The sequence below is a fragment of the Phacochoerus africanus genome, chromosome 9, assembly GCF_016906955.1.
Source record: "Phacochoerus africanus isolate WHEZ1 chromosome 9, ROS_Pafr_v1, whole genome shotgun sequence".
NCBI classification, from domain to species: Eukaryota; Metazoa; Chordata; class Mammalia; order Artiodactyla; family Suidae; genus Phacochoerus; species Phacochoerus africanus.
Genome location: NC_062552.1, coordinates 61,133,727 through 61,157,385, shown reverse-complemented (window position 1 = coordinate 61,157,385; position 23,659 = coordinate 61,133,727). Strand labels below are relative to the sequence as shown.

General features: G+C 37.0%; 1 protein-coding gene across 4 annotated transcripts in view; it reads left to right on the top strand.

Moving 5' to 3' along the window:
• Nucleotides 1–23,659, top strand: part of REC114 (REC114 meiotic recombination protein) — a 170,739-nt gene that overhangs the window by 89,961 nt on the left and 57,119 nt on the right. For all 4 annotated transcript variants that reach the window (XM_047797323.1, XM_047797324.1, XM_047797322.1 and 1 more), the window contains one exon: nt 308–397. In XM_047797323.1, the coding sequence (XP_047653279.1) occupies nt 308–397 (90 nt within the window). The remainder of the gene's footprint in view (nt 1–307; nt 398–23,659) is intronic.

Below are 23,659 nucleotides of genomic sequence, written 5' to 3'. Positions count from 1 at the left end.
GACTCAAAGATAATTAATGATTTATTACAATATAACCAAAGAAAAGGTTGGCTCAGGTCCCATATCTCTTGATTCCTCATCTTGTACTGTTGTTTCACAATATTGATTTTAGTTATATTTTTTAAAAGCCTGACTATTAACCCCTATATAAAGAGAAACTTGAAACTGTAAAAGAATGATTACAAATTAAATGAGAGAAAGGAACATTCAGAGTGGGAAGATCAATGTGAGAAGATAATTTTGTTATAAGTTTATTAGTATTACAGAAATGGATTATCTTATACACATTTCTCTTCTCTCTTTCAAGGTTTTTGACTCCAATGAAGAATCTGGGCATCTTGTTCTCACCATAGTTATATCAGGTCATTTCTTCATTTCCCAAGGACAGACACTACTGGTAAGTTTTATGCATATAGTCTAATATGTAGATATATTTCTTTGTAGCTTTACACTAATTTTGTATCCTCACGGTTCTTCAGTTTCACTGAAATTCATCAAGTTCAACAAATTTAGCATTTATTGAATGTTCAATAACAGTGAAGAAATACAAAAATATAATGACTACTTCATGCCCTAAAAGGGTTTAGGGGTTTGTTGAGAGTCAAAGTGGATTAAAAAATTGAGATTAATCAGTATTTTAAAGGATTCTTCAATGGGGAGATGCAAGCCATGTCTGCAACCTACACCACAGCTCATGGCAACGCCGGATCCTCAACTCACTGAGTGAGGCCAGGGATTGAACCCTCATCATCATGGATGTTAGTCGGGTTCGTTAACCGCTGAGCCATGAAGGGAAATCCCAGAGACTGTATTTTCTCTGTTGTATAGTCTTGCCTCCTTTTTTGAAGATTAACTAACTGTATATGTGTGGGTTTATTTCTGGGCTCTGGGCTCTGTTCCATTGATCCATATGTCTCCCTTTTTCACCAATACCATACTGTAGCTTTGTAGTATTGTCTGAAGTTTGGAAGGGTTATGCCTCCAGCTTTGTTCTTTTTCCTCAGAATTGCTTTGGCAATTCTGGGTCTTCTATAGTTCCCTATACATTTTAGGATTATTTGTTTTAATTCTATGAAAAATGTCATGGGTAATTTGATAGGAATTAACACTGAATGTGTACATTGCTTTGGGTAGTTTGGCCATTTTTAACAATACTGCTTCTTCCAGTCCTAGAGCATGATATATCTTTCCATTTCTTTAAATCATCTTCAGTTTCCTTTATCAGTGTTTCATAGTTCTTAGTGTATAAGTCTTCATCTCCTTGGTCAGATTTATGCTTAAGTGTTTTATATTTTTTTATTTTAAGTTTTATTGAAGTATAGTTAATTTTCAAGGTTGTGATAATTTCTGCTGTACAACAAAGTGACCCAATCATACATATACACACATCCATTTTCTCTCAGATTCTTTTCCCACATAGATTATCACAGAATACTGGGTGGAATTCTCTGTGTTATACAGCAAGTCCCTGTGGGCCAATCATTCTATATACCTCAGTGTGCATATGCCAACCCCAAACCCCCAGTGCATCCCTCCCATCCCCTCACTTTTGCTAACCATAAGTTTTTCAAAGTCTGTGAGTCTGTTTCTGTTCTGCAGATAAGTTCATTTATATCCTTTTTTTTTTTTTAGATTCCACATACAGGTGATAGCATATGATTTTTATCTTTCACTCTCTGGCTAACTTCACTTAGTATGTTAGTTTCGAGGTCCATCCATATTGCTTCAAATAGCATTATTTCATTCTTTTTATGGCTGAGTAATATTCCATTGCATGCATGTACCACATCTTCTTTATCCATTGCTCTGTGGATGGACATTTACTTGCTTCCATGTCTTAGCTATTGTAAATAGTGCTTCAGTGAACATCGGGGTGCATGTATGTTTTTTTAAATTTAATTTAAAAACTTTAATTATAGTTGATTTACGTTGTTCTGTCAATTTCTGCTGTATAGCAAAGTGACCCAGTATACATCTATACACACTCTCTCATATTATCTTTCATCGTGTTCCATCACAAGTGATTGTATGCAGTTCCCCGTGCTATGTATAGCAGGACCTCATTGCCTATCCATTCTTTTTTTTGTTTTTTTGCTTTTTAGGGCCACACCTGCAACATATGGAAGTTCCCAGGCTAGGGATCAAATCGGAGCTACAGATGCCAGCCACAGCCACAGCCACAGCCACAGCCACAGCCCAGCAATAGCAGTGTAGCATCTGAGCCATGTTTGCAACCTACACAACAGCTCACAGCAACACTGGATCCCTGACCCACTGAATGAAGCCAGGAATCAAACCTGTATCCTCATGAATACTAGTCAGATTGGTTTCTGCTGTACCACAATGGGAACTCCCTTCTTATCCATTCTTAATATAACAGTTTGCATCTACTAACCCCAAACTCCCAAATCCACCCCACTCCTCCCCCTCCGCCCTGGCAACCAGAAGTCTGCTGTCCATGTCTGTAAGTCTGTTTCTGTTCTGTAGATAGGTTCATCTGTGCCATATTTTATTTATTTTTTTGTCTCTTTTTTGGGGGGTACACCCACAGCATATGGAGGTTCCCAGGCTAGGGGTCGAATCAGAGCTATAGCCACTGGCCTATGTCACAGCCACAGCAACACCAGATCTGAGCCACATCTGCAACCTACACCACAGTTCCTGGAAATGCTGGATCCTTAACCCACTGAGTGAGGCCAGGGATCAAACCTGTGTCCTCGTGGATACTAGTCAGATTTGTTTCTGCTGAGGCACGATGGGAATCCCCATTTTTTGATTGGGTTGTTTGTTTTTCTCATACTGAGCTGTGGGAACTGTTTGTATATTTTGGAGATTAATCCCTTACTAGTTGCTAAATTTGCAAATATTTTCTCACATTCAGTTGGTTGTCTTTTTGTTTTGTTTATGGTTTCTTTTGCTATGCAGAACTTTTAAGTTTAATTAGGTCTCATTTGTTTATTTTTGTTTTTATTGTTATTATTCTAGGAGGTAGATCTGAGAAGATATTGCTGCAATTTATGTCAGAGGGTGTTCAGCCTGTGTTTTCCTCTAAGAATTTTATAGTATCTGGTCTTAACATTTAGGTCTTTAATCCATTTTGAACTTATTTTTGTGTATGGTGTTAAAAATGTTCTAAATTCATTTTTTTACATGTAGCTGTCCCGTTTTCCCAGCACCACTTATTGAAGAGACCGTCTTTTCTCCATTGTATATTTTTGCCTCCTTTGTCATAGATGAATTGACCATAGGTGCTTGGGTTTATTTCTCAGCTTTCTATCCTGTTCCATTGATCTACATTTCTGTTTTTGTGCCAGCACTGTACTGTTTTGATGACTGTAGTTTTGTAGCATAGTCTAAAGTCAGGGAGCCTGTTTCCTCCAGCTCCACTTTTCTTTCTCAGGATTGCTTTTGCTATTCAGGGTCTTTTGTGTTTCCATACAAATTAAAAATTTTTCTCATCTAGTTATGTGAAAAATGCCATTGGTAATTTGATAGGGATTGCATTGAATCTGTAGGTTGCCTTGGGTAGTATGCTCATTTTGTTCATATTGATTCTTCCAATCCAAGAACATGGTATCTTTCCATCTGTTTGTATCTTTGATTTCTTTCATCAGCATCTTGTAGTTTTCAGAGTACAGGTATTTTGTCTCTTTAGGCGGGTTTATTACTAGGTATTTTGTTCTTTTTGATGAGATGGTAAATGGGATTGTTTCCCTAATTTCTCTTTCTGATCTGTCACTGTTAGTATATAGAAATGCAATTGATTTCTGTGTATAGAAATGCAGTTGATTTCTCTGTGTTAATTTTGTATCCTGCAGTTTTACCAAATTCATTGATGAGCTCTTACAGTTTTCTGGTAGCATCTTCAGGATATTCTAGGTATAGTTTCATATCATCTGCAGTGATACTTTTACTTCTTCCTTTCCAGTTTGGATTCCTTTTATTTCTTTTTCTTCTCTGCTGTGGCTAGGAATTCAAAATTATGTTGAATAGAAGTGGTGAGAGCAGACATCCTTGTCTTGTTCCTGATCTTAGTGGGAATTCTTTCAGCTTTTCACCATTAAGAATGATGTTAGCTGTGATTTTGTCATAGATGGCTTTTATTATGTTGAAGTGTAGGTACCCTCTGTGCCCACTTTTTGGAGGTTTTTATCAGAAATGGTGTGGGGGAGTTCCTGTTGTGGTGCGGGAGAAATGAATCTAACTAGTAACCATGAGGTTGTGGGTTCAATCCCTGCCTCGCTCAGTGGATAGGGGATCTAGTGTTGCCGTGAGCTGTGCTGCAGGTCACAGATGAGGCTCAGATCTGATGTTACTATGGCTGTGGGAACCCCTAGCCTGGGAACCTCCATATGCCAAGGTTGTGGCCCTAAAAAAGGCAAAAAAAAAAGGAAATGGGTGAATTTTATCAGAAGATTTTTCTACATCTATTGAGAGGATAATATGGTTTTTAATCTTCAGTTTGTTAATGTGGCATACCACACTGATTGATTTGCTGATACTGAAAAGTCCTTGCATCCCTGGGTCCCTTGCATCACACTTGATCATGGTGTATGATCCTTTTAATGTATTTCTAGACTTGGTTTGCTGATATTTTGTTGAGGATTTTTGTATTTATGTTCATCCATGATATTGACCTATAATTTTATTTTTTGTGGTATCTTTGGTTTTGGAATTAGGGTAATCTTAGCTTCATAGAATGTCTTTGGGATCCTTCCTCTTAAGCCTTTTGGAAAAGTTTAAGAAGGATGGGTATAAGTTCTTTATGTTTGATAGAATTCAAATTTGATAGAATTCACCTGTGAAGTCATCTGGTCCTAGACTTTTGTTTGTAGGGAGTGTTTTTATTACATACTCAATTTCATTTCTGGTGATGGGTCTATTTAAATGATCTACTTCTTGATTCAGTTTTAGCATGCTGTATGTCTCTAGAAAGCTGTCCATTTCTTCTGGGTGGTAAAATTTGTTGGCATGTAGTTGTTCGCAATATTCTCTTGTGGTTTTTTATTTCTGTAGTATCTGTTGAGATTTCTCTTTTTCCATTTGTTTTGTTTTGTTTTGCTTTGCTTTTTAGGGCCACACCCTCAGAATATGGAGGTTCCCAGGCTAGGGGTCAAATAGGAGCTACAGCTGCTGTCCTATGCCACAGCCATAGTAACATCAGATCTGAGCCTCATGTGCAACCTACACCACAGCTCATGGCAAAGTTGGGTCCTTAACCCACTGAGCAAGGCCAGGGATCAAACCCATAACCTCATGGTTCCTAGTCAGCTTCATTTCCACTGCACCTACAGTGGGAACTCCCCTTTCTTATTTTGTTTGAGTTCTTTTTCTGTTTTCTTGGTGAGTCTGCCAAGAAGAGGTTTGTTGATTTTGTTTACCCTTTCAAAGAACTAGCTCTTGGTTTTACTGATTTTTTTTTCTATTTTAAAATGTATTTCATTTATTTTTTTTCTCTGATCTTTATTATTTCCTTCCTTTTCTGGCTTTAGGTTTTGTTTTTCTTTTTCTCATTCTTTTCTGTGGTAAGTTAGGTTGCTTATTTGAGATTTTTCTTGTTTTTTGAGTAAAGCCAGTATCACTGTGAACTTCCCTCCTAAGAGCTGCTTTTAGCTGAATTCCATAGATTTTGTATGATTGTGTTTTCATTGTCACTTGTCTCAAGGTATTTTTTAATTCCCTCTGATTTCATCATTGACCTATTGGGTTTTTTTAGTAGCATGTCGTTTAGTCTCCATGTAATTGTTTTTTCTCATTTCTCTTTTTGTGGTTGATTTTTAGTTTCATGCCATTGTGGTGAGAAAAGATGCTTGAAGTAATTTCTTTCCTCTTAAGTTTTTTGAAACTTTTTTTTGTGTGTCCTAGTATGTGGTCAGTCCTAGAGAATGTTCCATGTCCATGTCAAAAGAATGTGTATACTGGGGTTGGGGGGTGAATGCAATGCCTTGAAAAATGTAGTGTCCTTCTTTAGCTTTCTTTATGACCTTTGTTTTAAAGTATATTTTGTCTGACATAAGTACTGCTACCCCCACTTCTTTGTCATTTTCATTTGCATGAAGTATCTTTTTCCATCTCATTTTCAATCTTTATGTGTCCTTTACCCTAAAGTGGGTCTTCTGTAGGTTGCAAATTGTAGGCTCTTATTTTACTATGCAATCTGCCACTCTGTGTTTTTTGATAGGAACATTTAGTCCATTGACATTTAAGGTAATTATTGATGGATACATGGATAAATTGCTATCCATTGTTTTTCAAAAACTCTCCTTTTGTAAAAATGATTTTTTTCTTTATTCTGAATATACACAAATACCCACATATTGTTGCAAACTTTGGGAATGAAGAAATATATAAAGGAGAAGTAGCATCACCTTGCTTGAAAGCTTGTTTTTTAATTGATGTATACTTGATTTACAATATTGTGTTAGTTTCAGGTGTACAGCAAAGTAATTCAGTTATATATTTTTTCAGACTATTTTCCATTGTACTTTATTATAAGATAATTGAATGTAGTTTCCCATGCTATACAGTAAATCCTTGTTGCTTATCTATTTTATATATAGTGGTGTGTATCTGCTAATCCCAAATTCCTAATTTATCCACTTCTCCCCCTCCCCCTTTAGTAATTGTAACTTTGTTTCTGTTAGTCTGTTTTCTATTTTGTAAATAATTTCATTTGTATTATTTTTTTACATTCCACAAATAAGTGGTATTGTATAACATTTGTCTTTCTCTGATTTATTTCACTTAGTATGATATCTGGGTCCATCCACGAGGTGCAAATAACAAAATTTCATTTTTTATTGCCAAGTAGTATTCCATTTTATATATATATATATATATATATATATATATATATATATACACACACGTACACATACATACACCACATCTTCTTTATCCATTCCTCTGTCAGTGGACGTTTAGTTTGCTTTTCTGTCTTAGCTGTTGTAAATAGTGCTGCTATGAACATTGAGGTACACATATTTTTTCCAATTGGAGTTTCCTCTGTATATATGCCCAGGAGGGGGATTGCTGGATCATATGGTAACTCTGTGGACCCTCCATACTGTTTTCCATAGTGGCAGCCCCAGTTTACATTGCCACCAATAGTGTAGGAGGGTTCCCTTTTCTCCACACCCTCTCAGCATTTATTTTTTATACATTGGAATTTTATGTTTGAAATGGTATTTGGAAACAAAATGAATGGAGATATAAGACAATTATTAACTTCTAAGGAAAGAAATTGTACAGGGAAGGAAATGTAAGGGAAGGTTTTTACTTCATTTAGCTGTGAATAATATCTACATAGATATAATACATGTGTATAACTATTTACTAAATATCTATGTAGGTATAACTTATTTGACAAATGTTTAATGAGTAATTACTCTGTGCTAGTCATTGTTGTAGGTCTTGGTGATACAGCAGCAAACAGCAAAGATAAAATGCCTGTCATCATGGAGTGTCATCATTCTAGTGGGAAGAAACAGCAATAAACAAATAGGTCAAATACGTTTAAAAGACATGGATTTTTGGTGAATCCTTTACACATTCTATTATATTGTGACAGCAGCATCCCACAGTTGTATATTGTGACAATTATCTCTCCCCTTAAGTTGAAGACAGCCTTGTCTTTGAATGTGAGGTGACCTGCAAAGTCATCCTTATGTTCCTTGTGACTTTTAAAACTGTAGCACTACTTGGGCAGTTGTGTTTTGTCTCCCAGTGTTAGGGCTTGTATCAGTTGCCAAGAGATAAGATTGCTTTTTCAGCTTCCAAGGTAGAATTTTCCACATGGTGGACTGAGGGATGCCTAGCACACAGCTATTCACCCTGTCAATATTATATATCTTTGCTGAATGCTTACATTAATGCAGTTTAGCTTCCTCAGACAAAGGGGTCCACGCTGTGCCTTGTTTCTGCTCCATTCTTTTGCATCCATGGTACATGTTGTTAAAAACTTTGTATCATACATGGAGTGGTTTTTACAGTGCAGTTACAAAACTGTATTACAAGACATCACTATTGAGAAATATTATAGTTGTACAATTTGGTATGAGTTGCATGTATAGATAGCTTCAGTAATATTTTTTAAAAATCTTTAAATTATTTTTAAAAAGATCCCTTTATTGAGGTACAATTTACATAAAGTAAAATTCACTGACTTTAAAAGTTCAGTTTGGTTTGTTTTGATAAATGAGTATAATCATATAACCACCACACAGTTATGATGTAGAACGTTTCGATTAACCCAAGAAGTTTCCTTATGTTTCTTTGTAGTCAGTCCTCTCTGCCAACCCTTGGCACCTAGCAAAACCACTTCCCTGCTTTCTGTCACCATAGTTCTGTCTTTTCTAGAATTCCATAAAAATGAAAGCATGCAATATGTAGTCCTTTTGTGTCCAGCTTCTTCCACTTAGCGTAATACTTTCGAGGTTCATCCATATTGATTATTCCTTTTCATTACTGAATGGTATTCAATTGTGTAGATAAAACTACTTTGCATCTCCATTCAATTTTTGATAGACATTGGTTTGTTTTCATTTTTTGGCTGTTCTGAATGATACTGGTATAAACATTAGTATACACTCCTTTTGTATGAACATAAAGTTTCATTTTTCTTTGATAAATTACCAAGACAAGAACTGTTGCTGGGTGACATGGTACAGCTATGTTCAAATTTATAAGAAACTGCAAAGCTGGTTTCCAAAGTTGAGTTTCACAGGCAGTGTATGTGGGTTCCGTTTGTTCCATGTCCTTGCCAACATTTGGTATTGTCAGTCTTTTTAAGTTTAACTATTCTTATGGGTATATAGTGGTATCTCATGGTGGTTTTAATTTACATTTCCTTAATTTCTAATGATATTGAACATCTTTTCATATGTTTATTTGCTGTTTTTATATCTTATTGCTTAAGTGTCTTTACCTTTTAACTGTATTTGTTTTGTCTTTTGATATTTGAATTATAAGAGTTCTTATTCTGATTACAGCTCTTTTATCAGAAATGTGTTTTGCAAATATTTCACCCAGTCTGTGGCTTGCCTTTTAATTTCTTAGCAGTGTGTTTTGAAGAGCAGAAGCCTAAAATTTTGATGAAATCCAGTTTTTCTTCTTTGTATGCTGTTTAAGAAACTTTTTATACTCTAAGATTGCAATGATATTTTTCTGTGTCTTTTTCTAGAAGTTTTGTGGCTTTAAATTCTTAGCATTTAAGCATATGGTTCATTATGAATTTTCAGTGTTATTTAATAACTTAATATTTACTATTGTTTTGTAGAGAATCTCTTCTTCCCTTCAATTAAAGCAATGTGGTATTGAAAAAATTACTATATTATGGAATATAATCATGGATCTTAGAGAATATATTTCTGGAGCCATTGAATTAATTTTTAATTTATGGTGAAGCTTAAGGGTCTGGCTTAATTTTTTTGCAGAAAGATAATTGTTCTAGCACTCTTTATTGGAAAGAGTAGCTTTTTATCATTGAATTACCTTGGCATCTTTGTTAAAAATCAGTGTGCTGTGTATTTCTGGATTCTTTTTTCTGTTCTGTTGACCTAAATGTCTATCCTTACTTCAATAACATACTGTCTTGATTTAGCTTTGCTATAATTTTTGTATAATTCCTTCATGTTTATTTTCAAAGTTTTTCTGGCTGTTGTGAGTCATTTGCATTTCCATATAAATTTTAGAGTCAGTTTTTTTAAAAAACAAACGACCCGCAGGGGTTTTGATTGGGAGTCCTTTGAGTCTATACATCATTTCGTAGAGAACTGTCATCTTAATATTGAGTCTTCTGACCCATGAACATGTTATAACTGTTTATTTATATCTTTTATTCCATTTATTTATATACTGTCTCTCAGCAGTGTTTTGTCGCCTTCACAAGAGGTCTAATACATATAACTAAATTTATTCACAAATATTTTATACTTAAATAATTATAAATAGATTTTTATAAATCTTAGTATCTAATAGTTTGTTAGTATGTAGAAACACAGTTGATTTATTTTTCACGTTGACCTCATTTATCCTATTACTTTTTGTAGGTGCTCTGTATGTAGTATGTAGGATTTCCTACATAGGTGATCTGGTGTCTGTGAATGGACAGTTTTACATTGCTCCTTTCCAGTATATGCTCTTTGCCCACTTCCCTGTTCCTTTTTCCCCAGATTAAACTGGCTAGGTCATCCTTTACAGTGTTTTATAGAATTAGTGAGAGTTGACATCCTTGCTTTGTTCTGATCTTAGGGGGAAAGCATTTGGTCTTTTCATCAGTAAGTATAATGCTAACTGTAGTATTTTTGTAGATACTCCTTATGAGATTGAGGAAATTACCTTCTGGTCTGCTAAGTTTTTAATCATGAATAGGAGTTGAATTTTGTTCAGTTTCTCTACTTATTGAGGAGAGTTTTCCTTTTTTTTAAGTTCTGTTGGTGTAATAAACTTTTAAAATACTCATTTTTTTTTTTTTTTTTTTTTGCTTTTCAGGGCCATATCTGTGGCATATGGAGGTTCCCAGGCTAGTGGTTGAATTGGAGCTGAAGTTAACAGGCTATACCACAGCCACAGCAACGTGGGATGCAAGCCATATCTGCAGTCCACACCACAGTTTACAGCAACACCTGATCCTTAATTTTCTGAGTGAGGCTAGGGATCGAACTCAAATTCTCGTGGATACTAGTCAGGTTCATAACCCGATGAGCTACAATGGGAATTCCAAAAATATTCAGTTCTTACCGAATCAATGTTTATTATAGAAATATTTGATTTTTAAAAATATGTATACATGTAAGTGATAAGAATGTGTATTTTTAACATATTTTTTGAAGTTCCTGCTGTGGCATAGTGAGTTAAGAATCTAACTGCAGCAGCTCAGGTTGCTGTAGAGGCATGGTTCAATCCCTGGCTCAGGGCAATAGGTTAAAGGATCTGGCGTTGCTGCAGCTGTGGCATAGATCACAGCTTTGGCTCATATTCAGTCTGTGCCTGGGAACTTCCATATGCCATGGGTGTGGCCATAAAAAACATTTTTTTGCCCAATAAATTAAAGACTAATTTTGTCATTTTATACAGTGTATTCACAGTATTTCCTGGGTTCCTCAAGAACCAACACATAGAAAGAGAAACATATTTGGATTATAGCACATTTCAGTTGCAATTTTATGTTAATACTACATTTACACACCCTCTCGCTTCATGCTAATCTGGGTTGTGGTATATTTTTAGAATTTTTCCCATAAAAGGAAGGGACAGACAGCCATGGAAAGTTTTAGCCACTTCTGTTTTAGTATGAGAATCTAATTGTTGGCATGGATTAAAATGTGCTATATTTGTACTATCAAATTTTGTAGAAGGTGCACAACCAAAAAACAACAACAACAAAAAAAAAACCCACAACGGTACAAAGCCTTTTTTTTTTTTTTCCCCAAAGAAACTGATTGCTAGGGGCCAGTAACAGCTCCTTCTGTGATGTTTTTATAGAAATCCAAATAGGCTTTGGGCTCTTTGCTTGGACCAGGCAGCTATTTAAGCTTGATTTCCCTTAAACATCATAGTTCTCTAATTGCCACTCCTTGTAGGGTCCATGGGAACTTAATGCTTCCAATTAAACTGCAGCTTGGTGTCCAGTAATACCATAGGTTTCCATTTGCTTGTTAAATTAGAACCTGCATTCCAAATGAGGACATTACTGCCAAAAGGCTCCAAGCAGCCCCAGCATTAGGGCCAGTCTGTTGTCATTTCTTTCAAAATGTTTGCAGAGCAAAAAGGAGGAGAGACCTTGGCTCCATCTTCAGTTTACCTTGGCCCAAGCTCAACTGGCTTCACCTTTCCAGTCTTGGCATTTTGTTTTATTTTGTTTTGTATTGACCATGCCTGCACCATGCAGAAGTTCCTGGGCTTGGGATCAAACCCAGGCTACAGCAGTGACAATGCCGAATCCTTAACTGCTAGTCCACCAGGGAACTCCCATTCTTGGCATTTTGAACAGATTCTCTCTTACCTATTTAGAGCTTTTAAATTTTGTTTTTAATTGTGGTAAAACACATATAAAACTTAACTTCTTGATCATTTTTAAGGGCACAGTTAAGTGATAGTAAGTACATTCATATTTTGTGCAGCTGTCACCACTATCCATCTCCAGAATTTATTTCCTCTTGCAAAACTGAAACTTTGTATTTATTAAACAATGACTGCTGGAGTTCCCATTGTGGTTGACTGGTATCTATGAGGATGTGGGTTCGATCTCTGGCCTTGTCAGTGGGTAAAGGGTCCTGTGATGCCCCAAGCTGTGGCGTAGGTCACAGATACGGCTTGGATCTGGCATTGCTGTGACTGTGGCGTGTGCCTGCAGCTGCAGCTGCAGCTCTGATTTGACCTCTACCTGGGAACTTAAATATGCTGTGGATGTGGCCCTAAAAAGGAAAAAAAAAAAAAAACTGCTTATTGCTTCTCTGCCAGCTCAGCCCCTGACAACAACCATTCTACTCTATGTCTCTATGAATTTGACTGCTCCAGTTACCTCATGTAAGTAGAATCCTAACACCATTTGTCTTTTTGTGTTTGGCTTATTTCATTGAGCACAATGTCCTCAAGATTCATGCAGTTATAGATAGCATGTATCAGAATTTCTTTACTTTTCAAGGCTGAATAATATCTCATTTTATATGTATATACACACACACACACTCTATATTTTGTTTATCCATTTTTCTATCAGTGGACACTGGGGTTGTTTCTATCTTTTGCCTATTGTGAATAGTGCTGCTGTGGATGTATATAAATATCTCTTTGAGACTCTGCTTTTAGTTCTGTTGAGTATATACCCAGAAGTGGGGGTTTTGGATCATATAGTAAAAATTTTTAAATTTTTTTAGAAACTGCCATACTTTTTTCCACAATGGCTATACCATTTTACACACACATCAACAGTGTATAAAGATTCCAATTTCTCTGCATCCTTACTAATGCTTGTTATTTTCTTGATTTTTTTAAAAAATTGAAGTATAATTGGCATGACATTAGTTTCAGATGTACAACATAATGGTTCGATATTTGTATACATTGGAAATGATCACCACAATGATCTAGTTAAGATCTGTCACCTTATAAAAAATTTTTTTCTTTTGATTAGGACTTTTTAATCTCTATTGTTTTGGCAGCTCTCAGATATTGAATATATAGTACAGATCTCCCTTGACTTAAGGTGCGATTATGTCATCATAAACTCATCATAAATTGAAAATATTGTCAAAAATTCATTTAATACACTTAATGTACTGAACATTATAACTTAGCCCAGTCTCTCTAAATGTGCTCAGAACATTTATATTAGCATACAGTTGGGCATAATTATCTAACACAAAGCCTATTTTAGGAGTTCCCATCATGGTTCAGCAGAAATGAATCTGACTAGTATCCATGAGGACACAGGTTCTATCCCTGGCCTTGCTCAGTGGGTTGAGGATCAGGCATTGCTGTAAGCTTTGGTGTAGATTACAGACGTGCTTGGATATGGCATTGCTGTGGCTCTGGCATAGGCCGGCAGCTACAGCTCTGATTCAACCCCTAGCCTGGGAAGCTCCATATGCCATGGGTGCGGCCTTAAAAAGACAAAAAAAAAAAAAAAAAAGCCTATTTTATAAAATGTTGAGTATCTCATGTAATTTATTGAATACTGCACTGAAAATGAAAAATAGAATGATTTTAAGTGTATTGATTGTTTATCCTCTCAATTGAGTGGTAGACAGGGGAACGGTAGCTCACACACATACTACATACTGATAGGCCAGATAAATCAAATATCAAAATTAAGAGTAGTTTCTACTGAATTTGTATTGCCTTTGTACCCCCATAAAGTCAAAAAAATCGTAAGTCGAGCCATCATAACTTGGCAACTGTCTGTATTATTAGCTATGATCACCATAGTGTACATTGCATCCCCATGATTATTTTATAACTGGACCTTTGTATCTTTCAAACCCTTTTCACCATTTCTTTCACTTCCATTCCCACCTCTGGTAACTGCTAATCTGTTCTCTGTATCTATGAACCTGTTTTTTGTTTGGTTTTGTTTTGAGATTACACATATAAGAAAGATCATACAGTATTTTTCTTTCTCTGACTTATTGCAGTTAACATTATGCCCTTAAGGTCTGTCCATATTTGCAAATGACAAGATTTCATTCTTTTTATGGGCAGAATAATAGTCCATTGTATATGCATAGAACATTTTCTTTATTCACGCATTCATTAGTGGATCCGCGCTGCGTCTGTGACCTACACTGCAGCTCATGGCAGTGCTGGATCCCCGACCCACTGAGCAAGGCCAGGGATCATACCCTCATCCTCATAGATACTAGTTGGATTTGTTTCTGTTGTACCACGAAGGGAACTCTGATCTTAGGATTTTTTATTCTTCATATTGTTAATGTAGTATATCCCATTGATTTGCAGATGTTGAATCATCCTTGCATCCCTGGAATAATTCCCATTTGATCATGGCGTATGATCCTTCTAATGGATTATTGAATTCAGCTTGCTAATATCTTGTTGAAGATTTTTGCATTAATGTTCATCAGGGATATTGGCCTGTGATTTTCTTTTCCTGTGGTGTTTTTGTCTGGTTTTGGTATCAAGGTAATGCTGGCCTTGTAAAATGAGTTTGAAAACATCCCCTCTTCTATTTTTGGAATCTCTCTTATTTTTTGGAAGAATTTGAGAAGAATTGGTATTAATTCTTTGAAACTTTGATAGAATTCACCAGTAAAAGCCATCTGATCCTGGAGTTCCCGTCGTGGCGCAATGGTTAACGAATCTGACTAGGAACCATGAGGTTGTGTGTTCGGTCCCTGACCTTGCTCAGTGGGTTCAGGATCCGGCGTTGCCGTGAGCTGTGGTGTAGGTTGCAGACGCGGCTCGGATCCCACGTTGCTGTGGCTCTGGCGTAGGCCGGTGGCTACAGCTCCGATTCGACCCCTAGCCTGGGAACCTCCATATGCCACATGGGAGTGGCCCTAGAAATAGCAAAAAAAAAAAAAAAAAAAAAAAAAAGACAAAAAAAAGCCATCTGATCCTGGACTTTGTGTTTTGGGAGATTTTTAATTACTGATTCAGTCTGCTACTAGTAGTTGATCTGTTCAGATTTTCAGTTTTTTCATGACTCAGTCTTGATACGTTGTCTATTTCTAGGAATTTAACCGTCTCTTCTAAGTTGTCCAATTTGTTGGTATATAATTTTTCATTATATTGTTCAGATGTTCTTAAGCTCCTTTTATTTTGGTGGTTATCAGTTGTAAGTCTCCTTTTTCATTTATCATTTTCTTTGAGTCCTCTTTTTTCTTGTTGTCTAAACTAAAGGTTTGTCAATTTTACCTTTTCAAAGAACCAGCTCTTCGTTTCATTGATCTTTTCTGTTATCCTTTTTAGTCTCTACTTTTTTTTTTTTAATGTTAGCTACCATAATGAGTGTAAGGTCATATCTCAATGCATTTCCCTAATGATTAATTTTGCTAAACATCTTTTCATGTGCTGGTTGGCAATTTGTATTATTTTCTTGGGAGAAATATCTATTCAGGTTCTTTGCCTATTTTCTGATTGGGTTTTTGTTGTTGAGCTGTAGGATTGAGTTGTATGTGTCTAACTATAATCTCCAGACATACCAGGCAAACAGGTATTTTTTGTTTGGTTGGTTTTGGTTTTTTGTTAGGTCTCATGTGATTTTCTTCTTCTCCCTTGTTTTTCTTTCAGTTTGTGCTAGGTATAGGATGAGCGCTGTGAGCCTTTTTTAAGGCAGGGAACTTGGAGGCATGGCTTTTCTGGGGCACAGAGTTCTGCATTTTGCTGTGCCCTGACCCAGTCACCCTTAAGTATAAGATTGCTTTTGCCACCTGTCTCTTTGCTGCCTACTTATTCCTCCCCTCCTGGTGCTAGAGCTCTTTGGATCACAGTGAACTTATGCTTCAGTGAGCTGCTATTCATTTCTTCTCTCTCAAACCCCTTTTTAAAATTTGAAATTCAAGGAGTTCCCATCGTGGCTCAGTGGTTAATGAACCCGACTAGCATCCATGAGGACGAGGGTTCAATCCTTGGCCTCGCTAGTGGGTTAAGAATCTGGCGTTACCATGAGCTGTGATGTAGGTTGCGGATGCAGCTCAGATCCCATGTTGCTGTGGCTGTGGTGTAGGCTGGTGGCGATAGCTCTGATTGGACTCCTAGCCTGGGAACCTCCATATGCCACCAGCGCATCCCTAAAAGACAAAAAGTGGAATTCAAAAAATATTCTTTTTATAGTTATAAATCTATCAAGATCTACCTCTTATCAGCCTTTTCTACTCAGAGGTTGCAGAACCCAGTCTTAAGCCAAGATTCTTAAAGATAGCCAAATGAAGGAAATTATTTCCTAAGACTTTTGCCTCTATTTCCAGGCATTCCTTTTTATCTCATTTGGTTCTGATCTAGCACAAATGTCTTCACCTAAATAAAATTATGTCTGAAACACAGAAGTTAAATAGTCTTGAGACAATTATAATTTTATTTTCTTGGGAAACTTGGGTCATCCAGAAAATGGGGTTCATAGGTTTTGTTTTGTTTTCCTTTTTCCTTTTCACACCCTGTCCAAATATTCTGCCGAAAGAAATCGTCTATTTACCAGTGAAAATGTTAAATTCTTATATAAGTGAACTCTGGAACCTTCAAACACTCATTTTAACCCATTTTTTAAAAAAATATTTGTCCAAATCACAGTTTCAATTTTATAATTTTCTGAGAGGAAAGATTTAGCACACACTTTATTTTTACTTATTTATTTTTTTTGGCTACCCTGAAGCATATGGCGATCCCAGATCAGGGATCAGATCCGAGCCACAGTCTCAACCCAAGCTGCAGCCAGCAATGTCAGATCCCTAACCCACTGTGCTGGGCCAGGGGTCAAACCTGCATCCCAGCGCTCCCAAGACCCCGCCAATCCTGTTGAGGCACAGCAGGAACTCCAGCACACACTTGAAAAATCAAGTTTTTATCACAGTTTAAACTCTTTAAATTAGAACCAGGCTTTCTTTGCCCTCTTTTTCAGGAATGATCAAGGAAGGCAAAGCTCCTCATAACTTTATTATTCCCCTTCTCACATTTAAACCCACTGGCATCAATTAATACCACTTTTCTTTTCGTTATCTTTCCTACAGAGAAGTTGGGTTAAGAAAAGTTAAAGCATTTCACTGCTCTATTTTTATACTTTCCCACATCTAAATAAACTTCAGCTCTTTTGCATTCCTGGCCTGAAAAGTTGCTCACTCCCCGGTCTGAGAGGCATGTGAGGGGGGACCTCTACCATATCTCCTCTACCTCCCTTTGCTTTTGGGCTCCCCTTGGGAATCTGTGATGATCGTCACCCCCTTAGTGAGATGCCAGTGAATTATGCTTTAGACTGTCTTGTCTTTCCTCTTTTGAATTTTCCATTGAGCTCAACTTTTGAGAAGTAAGAGCAGTCTGTGAATTCCACTCCAGGGACAGAAGCTCACATAACTGCTCTAATCTCTCTCATCTCCACCCATACTTCCTCAGGCAGCACTTCCCTCACTTGCCTTTCCAACACTCCTTGCAGACTCGTTTAACAAGGGTAATGGTATGTCTGTGCCAATCTCACTTCTGATGCCAACTGATGCCATTTAAGGTTGGTGGAAGGAGAAAGCACATTCATACAAGTGAAGTTAGATTAATTTCCTTGCTGAATTGGCAGAGACAACAGAATCTTATTAGAAGTGAGGTGATCACAAATGGCAGCAATAGATACAATAAATCTCAGCAGAACTTTCCCTAATCCTGTTGTCTGATGACAGACTTTTCCTAAGCCATAGCCCTTTTATACTTGAGATTTATGTTACCATTTCAGAAAACTTTATACATTAGCTTCTGATGAGGGGAATGTTTACAAGTGTTGGAGTCACATCTATATCTTTCTCTAAGATTGAAAGCTGTCAGTCCTCAGGTGTTTTTATAAGTTTTTCAGCATTTTTGGAAATTCACAGTGTCCACATTTTTTTATTGAGATACTAGAATTTTGTTGTTAGTGTTATTGACGTTATCTCTCTTAAGAATATTACATCTTTAAATGTGTGTTGAAGTAATTTTTCTTCATTTGTCATTGGCTTTTTTGAAAATGGGTTTTATTGGAGTATAACTTTTACACAATAAAATGTACTCATTGAGTTTACTGAGTTTTGATTTATGTATATAAATCACCATCATAGTCATGATGAGAAACATTTGTTTTATCCCCAAAAGTTCTTGCATGCCCACTCACCCCCATCCCAGGCATCCACTTTGTCGTTTTGCTCTTCTTTCTGTCCCTACAGATCGGTTTTGCCTTTGCTAACAGTTGACATAAATGGGATTGTATAGTATGTACTCTTTTGTGCTTGGCTTCTTTTACACAGAATAGTTTCTGAGACTTGTCCATGTTGTTGTGTGTATCATGTTCTATTTTATTGCTGTTTGGAATGCATTTTGGGAACAGTACTACATCTGTTTTTCCATTCACCTGTTGCTGTGGCTGTGGCATAGGCTTAAGCTCAGATTCAACCCCTAGCCTGGGAACTTCTATATGTTGAGGGTGTGGTCCTAAAAAGGGGGGAAAAAAGTTCTCTTAGCAACCTTAAAATATGCAGTACAGTATTATTAAGTATAGTTTATCATGCTATACATTGCCTCTCTGACCCATTCATTTTATAACTAGAAATTTGTACGTAAGAAACAGAATATTTGAAGAACCCACAAAACCTGTTTCATGTCCTCTTCCAGTCACTACTGTCAACTACAACTCTCCCAAAGGCTAACGACCATTCTGACTTAAAAAAATACAGATTAGGAGTTCCCGTCGTGGCGCAGTGGTTAACGAATCCGACTAGGAACCATGAGGTTGCGGGTTCGGTCCCTGCCCTTGCTCAGTGGGTTAACGATCCGGCGTTGCCATGAGCTGTGGTGTAGGTTGCAGACGTGGCTCGGATCCCTCGTTGCTGTGGCTCTGGCATAGGCTGGTGGCTACAGCTCCGATTCGACCCCTAGCCTGGGAACCTCCATATGCGGCGGGAGCGGCCCAAGAAATAGCAACAACAACAACAACAACAACAACAACAACAAAAAATACAGATTAATTTTGCCTGGTTTGGACTTATATAAAATGAATAACACAGAGCGCTCCTCTAGCTTTTTTCATTCATCAGTTTGTATGAAACTTTGTATTATCATGTGCAGTTACAGCTTGTCCATTCTTATTTTGGAATATATCACAATTTGCTACCCATTGTATTGTTGATGGGTCTTTGGGTAATTTCCAGTTTTTAGCTATCAGAAATAGTGCTGCTGTGTGGAGTTTCTGCTGTGGCACCACAGTATCAGTGATGGTCTTGGGAGTGCTGGGATTCAGGTTTGATCCCTGGCCCAGCACAGTGGGTTAGAGATCTGGCATTGCTGTAGCTGCAGCTTAGGTCATGACTGTGACTCAGATCTGATCTCTGGCCTGGGAACTGCATATGCCAAGGAGTAGACAAAAAAGAAAAACAAAAAATTAGTGCTGCTGTGAACATTCTACTATATATTTTTCAGTGAATACCACACCTGTATTTTTGTTGGGCATATAGCCAGGAGTGGAATGGATGAGTTTGAAGCAAAAATGAATGAGTTATAGAACAACATTTCTCAAACTTTAATGTATGTATAAGTTACTTGGGCTCATAGTAAAATGCTGATTGTGAAAGGGCAGGTTGTTGGTGTGGTCTAATATTTTGCATTTTTTTTAAGAGCCACACCTGCAGCATATGGAAGTTCCCAAACTAGGGGTCTAATCAGAGCTGCAGCTGCCAGCCTATACCACAGCCACAGCACTGCCAGATTTAAGCCACATCTGTGACCTACACCATAGCTTGCAGCAATGCCGAATCCTTAACCCATGGACAGAGGCCAGGGATTGAACCCACATCCTCATGGATACAGTCAGATTCTTAACACACCGAGCCACAACAAGAACACCATTAATTTCTATTTTTCTAATTACTAAAAAATCGTATATTGCTTTTTAGGTTTATTGGCCATTTGCATATCCTCTTTGGTGAAGTGTCTGTTGAAATCTGCTCATTTTTCTATTAGGTTATCATTGATGTAGTTTTTACTTCTGTTATTACATTTTTTAATATTTTATTATGGATTTTATTCTACTATTACATCTTTTGTTTTGTTTTGTTTGTTTTTTGTCTTTTTGCTATTTCTTGGGCCGCTCCCGTGGCATATGGAGGTTCCCAGGCTAGGGGTCTAATCGGAGCTGTAGCCACTGGCCTACGCCAGAGCCACAGCAACGCGGGATCCGAGCCGCGTCTGCAACCTACACCACAGCTCACGGCAACGCCAGATCGTTAACCCACCGAGCAAGGGCAGGGACCGAACCTGCAACCTCATGGTTCCTAGTTGGATTCGTTAACCACTGCGCCACCACGGGAACTCCAATTCTACTATTACATCTTTTATTCTTCTTCTGATTTAGTTTTTATTTCTTCTGATTCCCACTTATTTTCACCTTTCTCTTAGCCAAACCTCAGTCTGTTAGCCAATATCAGATCTTTCATTTCTTATTTCAAAAAACCTTTTTTAAAATTTTACTAAATTTTACAAAGGAGTTTTAAATAAAATTTACTTCTGTTTTTAGGTTTTTTTCAAATGGACAGGCCCTCTTTTTATCTTGAGTGTTATATTTCTTTCATTTTTGTTGCAGATTGATTTTGTAGGTCCAGTTTGGTGTCTTTTTACTTCCTCCCCCTCCCTATCTCCTTTCTCCTTTTAACCTCTCCTACTCTTCCTCCTCTTCTTCTCCCTCTTTCTCCTTCTTCCTTTTATTTTATTCATCATTATGCTTGGAGAAGTCTCATCTAGAGACCTCTGGGTGGATTCATCTGGTAATAACCTTACTGTCCTTGGATACTCATAGATTTTTCCTGTCAGTATTACATGACAGACCTGGCTAATAGAAATCCATATTTCTGTTTATCCACCCAAAAACCTGAGAGGACTGGGTTCAGAGCCTGTCCTAGCAAGGAAGTGATGTTGCTTAATTTCTTCTATGAGGAATGAGTATTTTGCTAGCCATGGGCCAGTTATACGCTTTAGGTATTCATCCACTTTCCTGCTTTATCTGCCCACTGTTTGTGGGAGAAATTCTTAGATTTCCTAGATCGTCATTTGGTGTACTACAATACATGTCCTGGAGCAACTGCTTCCAATGCTCTTGATTGGTAGCGGTAAAACAGATTCCAAATGGAAGGTTTGCTTTTTCCCTCTTGCCCTGCTTGTTAGTGGTGTTTTTGCCAGTATCTCCTCTGCTTTATCTCTTGAGTCACAGCACTTCTTTCTCAAGAAGATAAGTCACTAGTTGGCTCTTGACATCCTTCGTCCATCTATTTCTATCTTACCATGTCTTGCAGAAATTCTTCAACAGTTTTGTCATATGAATGACATCCATTCCTAGCTTCTACTATCAATGTAATTCTCTCCTATTTTAGACTTGTTTTGGCATTTTAATTGTGATAGGCGGGAGGTGTGAGTTACATGCATACATTCAAGAGGTTCTCATCCCTGGAAATATAAAACCTTTTAAATTATTTTTCTGATTTCCCCCCCCCCCGAAACACAGTATCCTACTTTTCTCTCCATAGGGTAACAAATAGTTAATGTTTTGTAATTTTCTGTGCAGTTTGGTTATTCATAGTATCACGGATGAGGTTATGTTTTAGCAATTGGGTAATCTGCTGTCAGTGGGCTAGAATATCCACATACAAATCAAGAACTTTTATGTAAATGAAAGTAATTCACTTATTATAGTGGATCAAACTGGGGAGGCCCTCTAGTTGGGTGATCTTTGACCTAAGCCCGAGCTACTTTGTTATACTAAGTGTTTTGTGGAAAGTGAGTGTATATATCTGGCTTCACTGATATGGTAATGGCTCTGATAGGGAATTTAAGGGCTTATCTAGGCTGCTTTGCTTTTAAAACTATAATTATACTTCTGTTCCACATCATTGTGGCCTCTATGTGTTTCTTATCTTTTCAAGAACTAATTATTGACAATCATTTTTTTAAAAACCTTCTATTTTATATTTAGCATGAAAATCTTAAACATAGGGAAAATCTTAAGCATATGAAGCCAGTAATAATAGTATTGAGCATTTCATTTCTTATTTTTCTCATCTTTTCACTAAAGTAACTCATAATTTGGGAATAATGCTTTCAAAAGGATATTAGCTACTCACAAAGAGTAATTTTGGCACTTAAAACCAGATGCCTTTTCCTCCCTCCATTTTTCATTTCCTAACACCTCAAACATATGTGCCAGATTTTTTAGATTGTGTCTTTATTTTTAGAGCTCCCATTTAGTTTACTAGGTTTGTAGTTTGGAAGAAAAAGTGCCTCTTTGGGGCTAAATTCTGGTTGATTCTTACTGTGTATGTTGAAAGTTGGCATCAATATGTAGCTTGCCAGTTATCTATGATATGTTTTACCATCAGGCATAACTTAAAGCATTGTAAACACCACGCTATTAAAATTTCTTGTACAATGCGAAAAAAAAAAGTCTCCAAAATTTCCTTGCTTCTCTTAGCACTTTTGAATGCAACAAAATAATTCTTGGTTTAATTGACATCCCTATTTGTCCTGTTACCAAATTACATGGCATTAGTTTAGTCATAGTCCTCAGGTATACTTCTAGATCTTTTCTGTTGTTAAGAGGTTATAGAATTTAGAGGGCTTTTTATTTTGTTTTGTTGTTGTTGTTGGGTTTTTTTTGGCTGCACTAGCAGCATATGGAAGTTCCCAGGCCAGGAATCAAATCCAAGCCTCAGCTGTACAGATGCACCAATGCCAGATCCTTAACCCACTACACCAGGCTAAGGATTGAGCCCATGCCTCATCAGCAGCCCAAGCCTGCAGAGACAACACCAGATCCTTAACCCATTGGGAACACTGAATTTAGAGTCTTTTGGAGAACATGTTTGGTATAAGATTTTTTCCCACAGTGTTCAAATCTCCACTAGTTTCAGCTGAATCAGCTTTACTTGGATTCCTTTAAAATAACAAATGTTTTATTATCATTGGAGAAGAGTTGTCATTTCTTAGATCATTAATATTAATGAAGGGAAAATGAGCATATTTTACTCTGTTGCTACTTAAACTCTTCTTTTTAAACATTTAAAGTAATTTAATACTTGTAAATGTTTAATACTGTGGATCTTATTGAAGAGACAAAATTTATATATTTGAAACAAAGAAAATGCAGTTCCAAATGATGAGGTTTAGATTATAAGCACCAGTACTATAATCTTTTTTAAAAAATCTTTTTATTTGGAAATAATTTCAGACTTATAAAAGAGTTGTCAAAATAGTACAAGGAATTCTCACATACCCTTCACACAGTTCTCCCCAAGTGTTAACATTTAACAGAGGACAATAGTGGGAAGCAGGACATTGACCTTGACACAATACTGTTAATTGACAGACCTCCTCCTTATTTCACCAGTTGTCCCCCTGTCCTTTTGTTGGCCCAGGCAGGATCTAACTCAGGATCCCACATTGCATTTAGTTGTCTTATCTCCTTGAGCTCCTCCAGTTGAGACAATTCCTC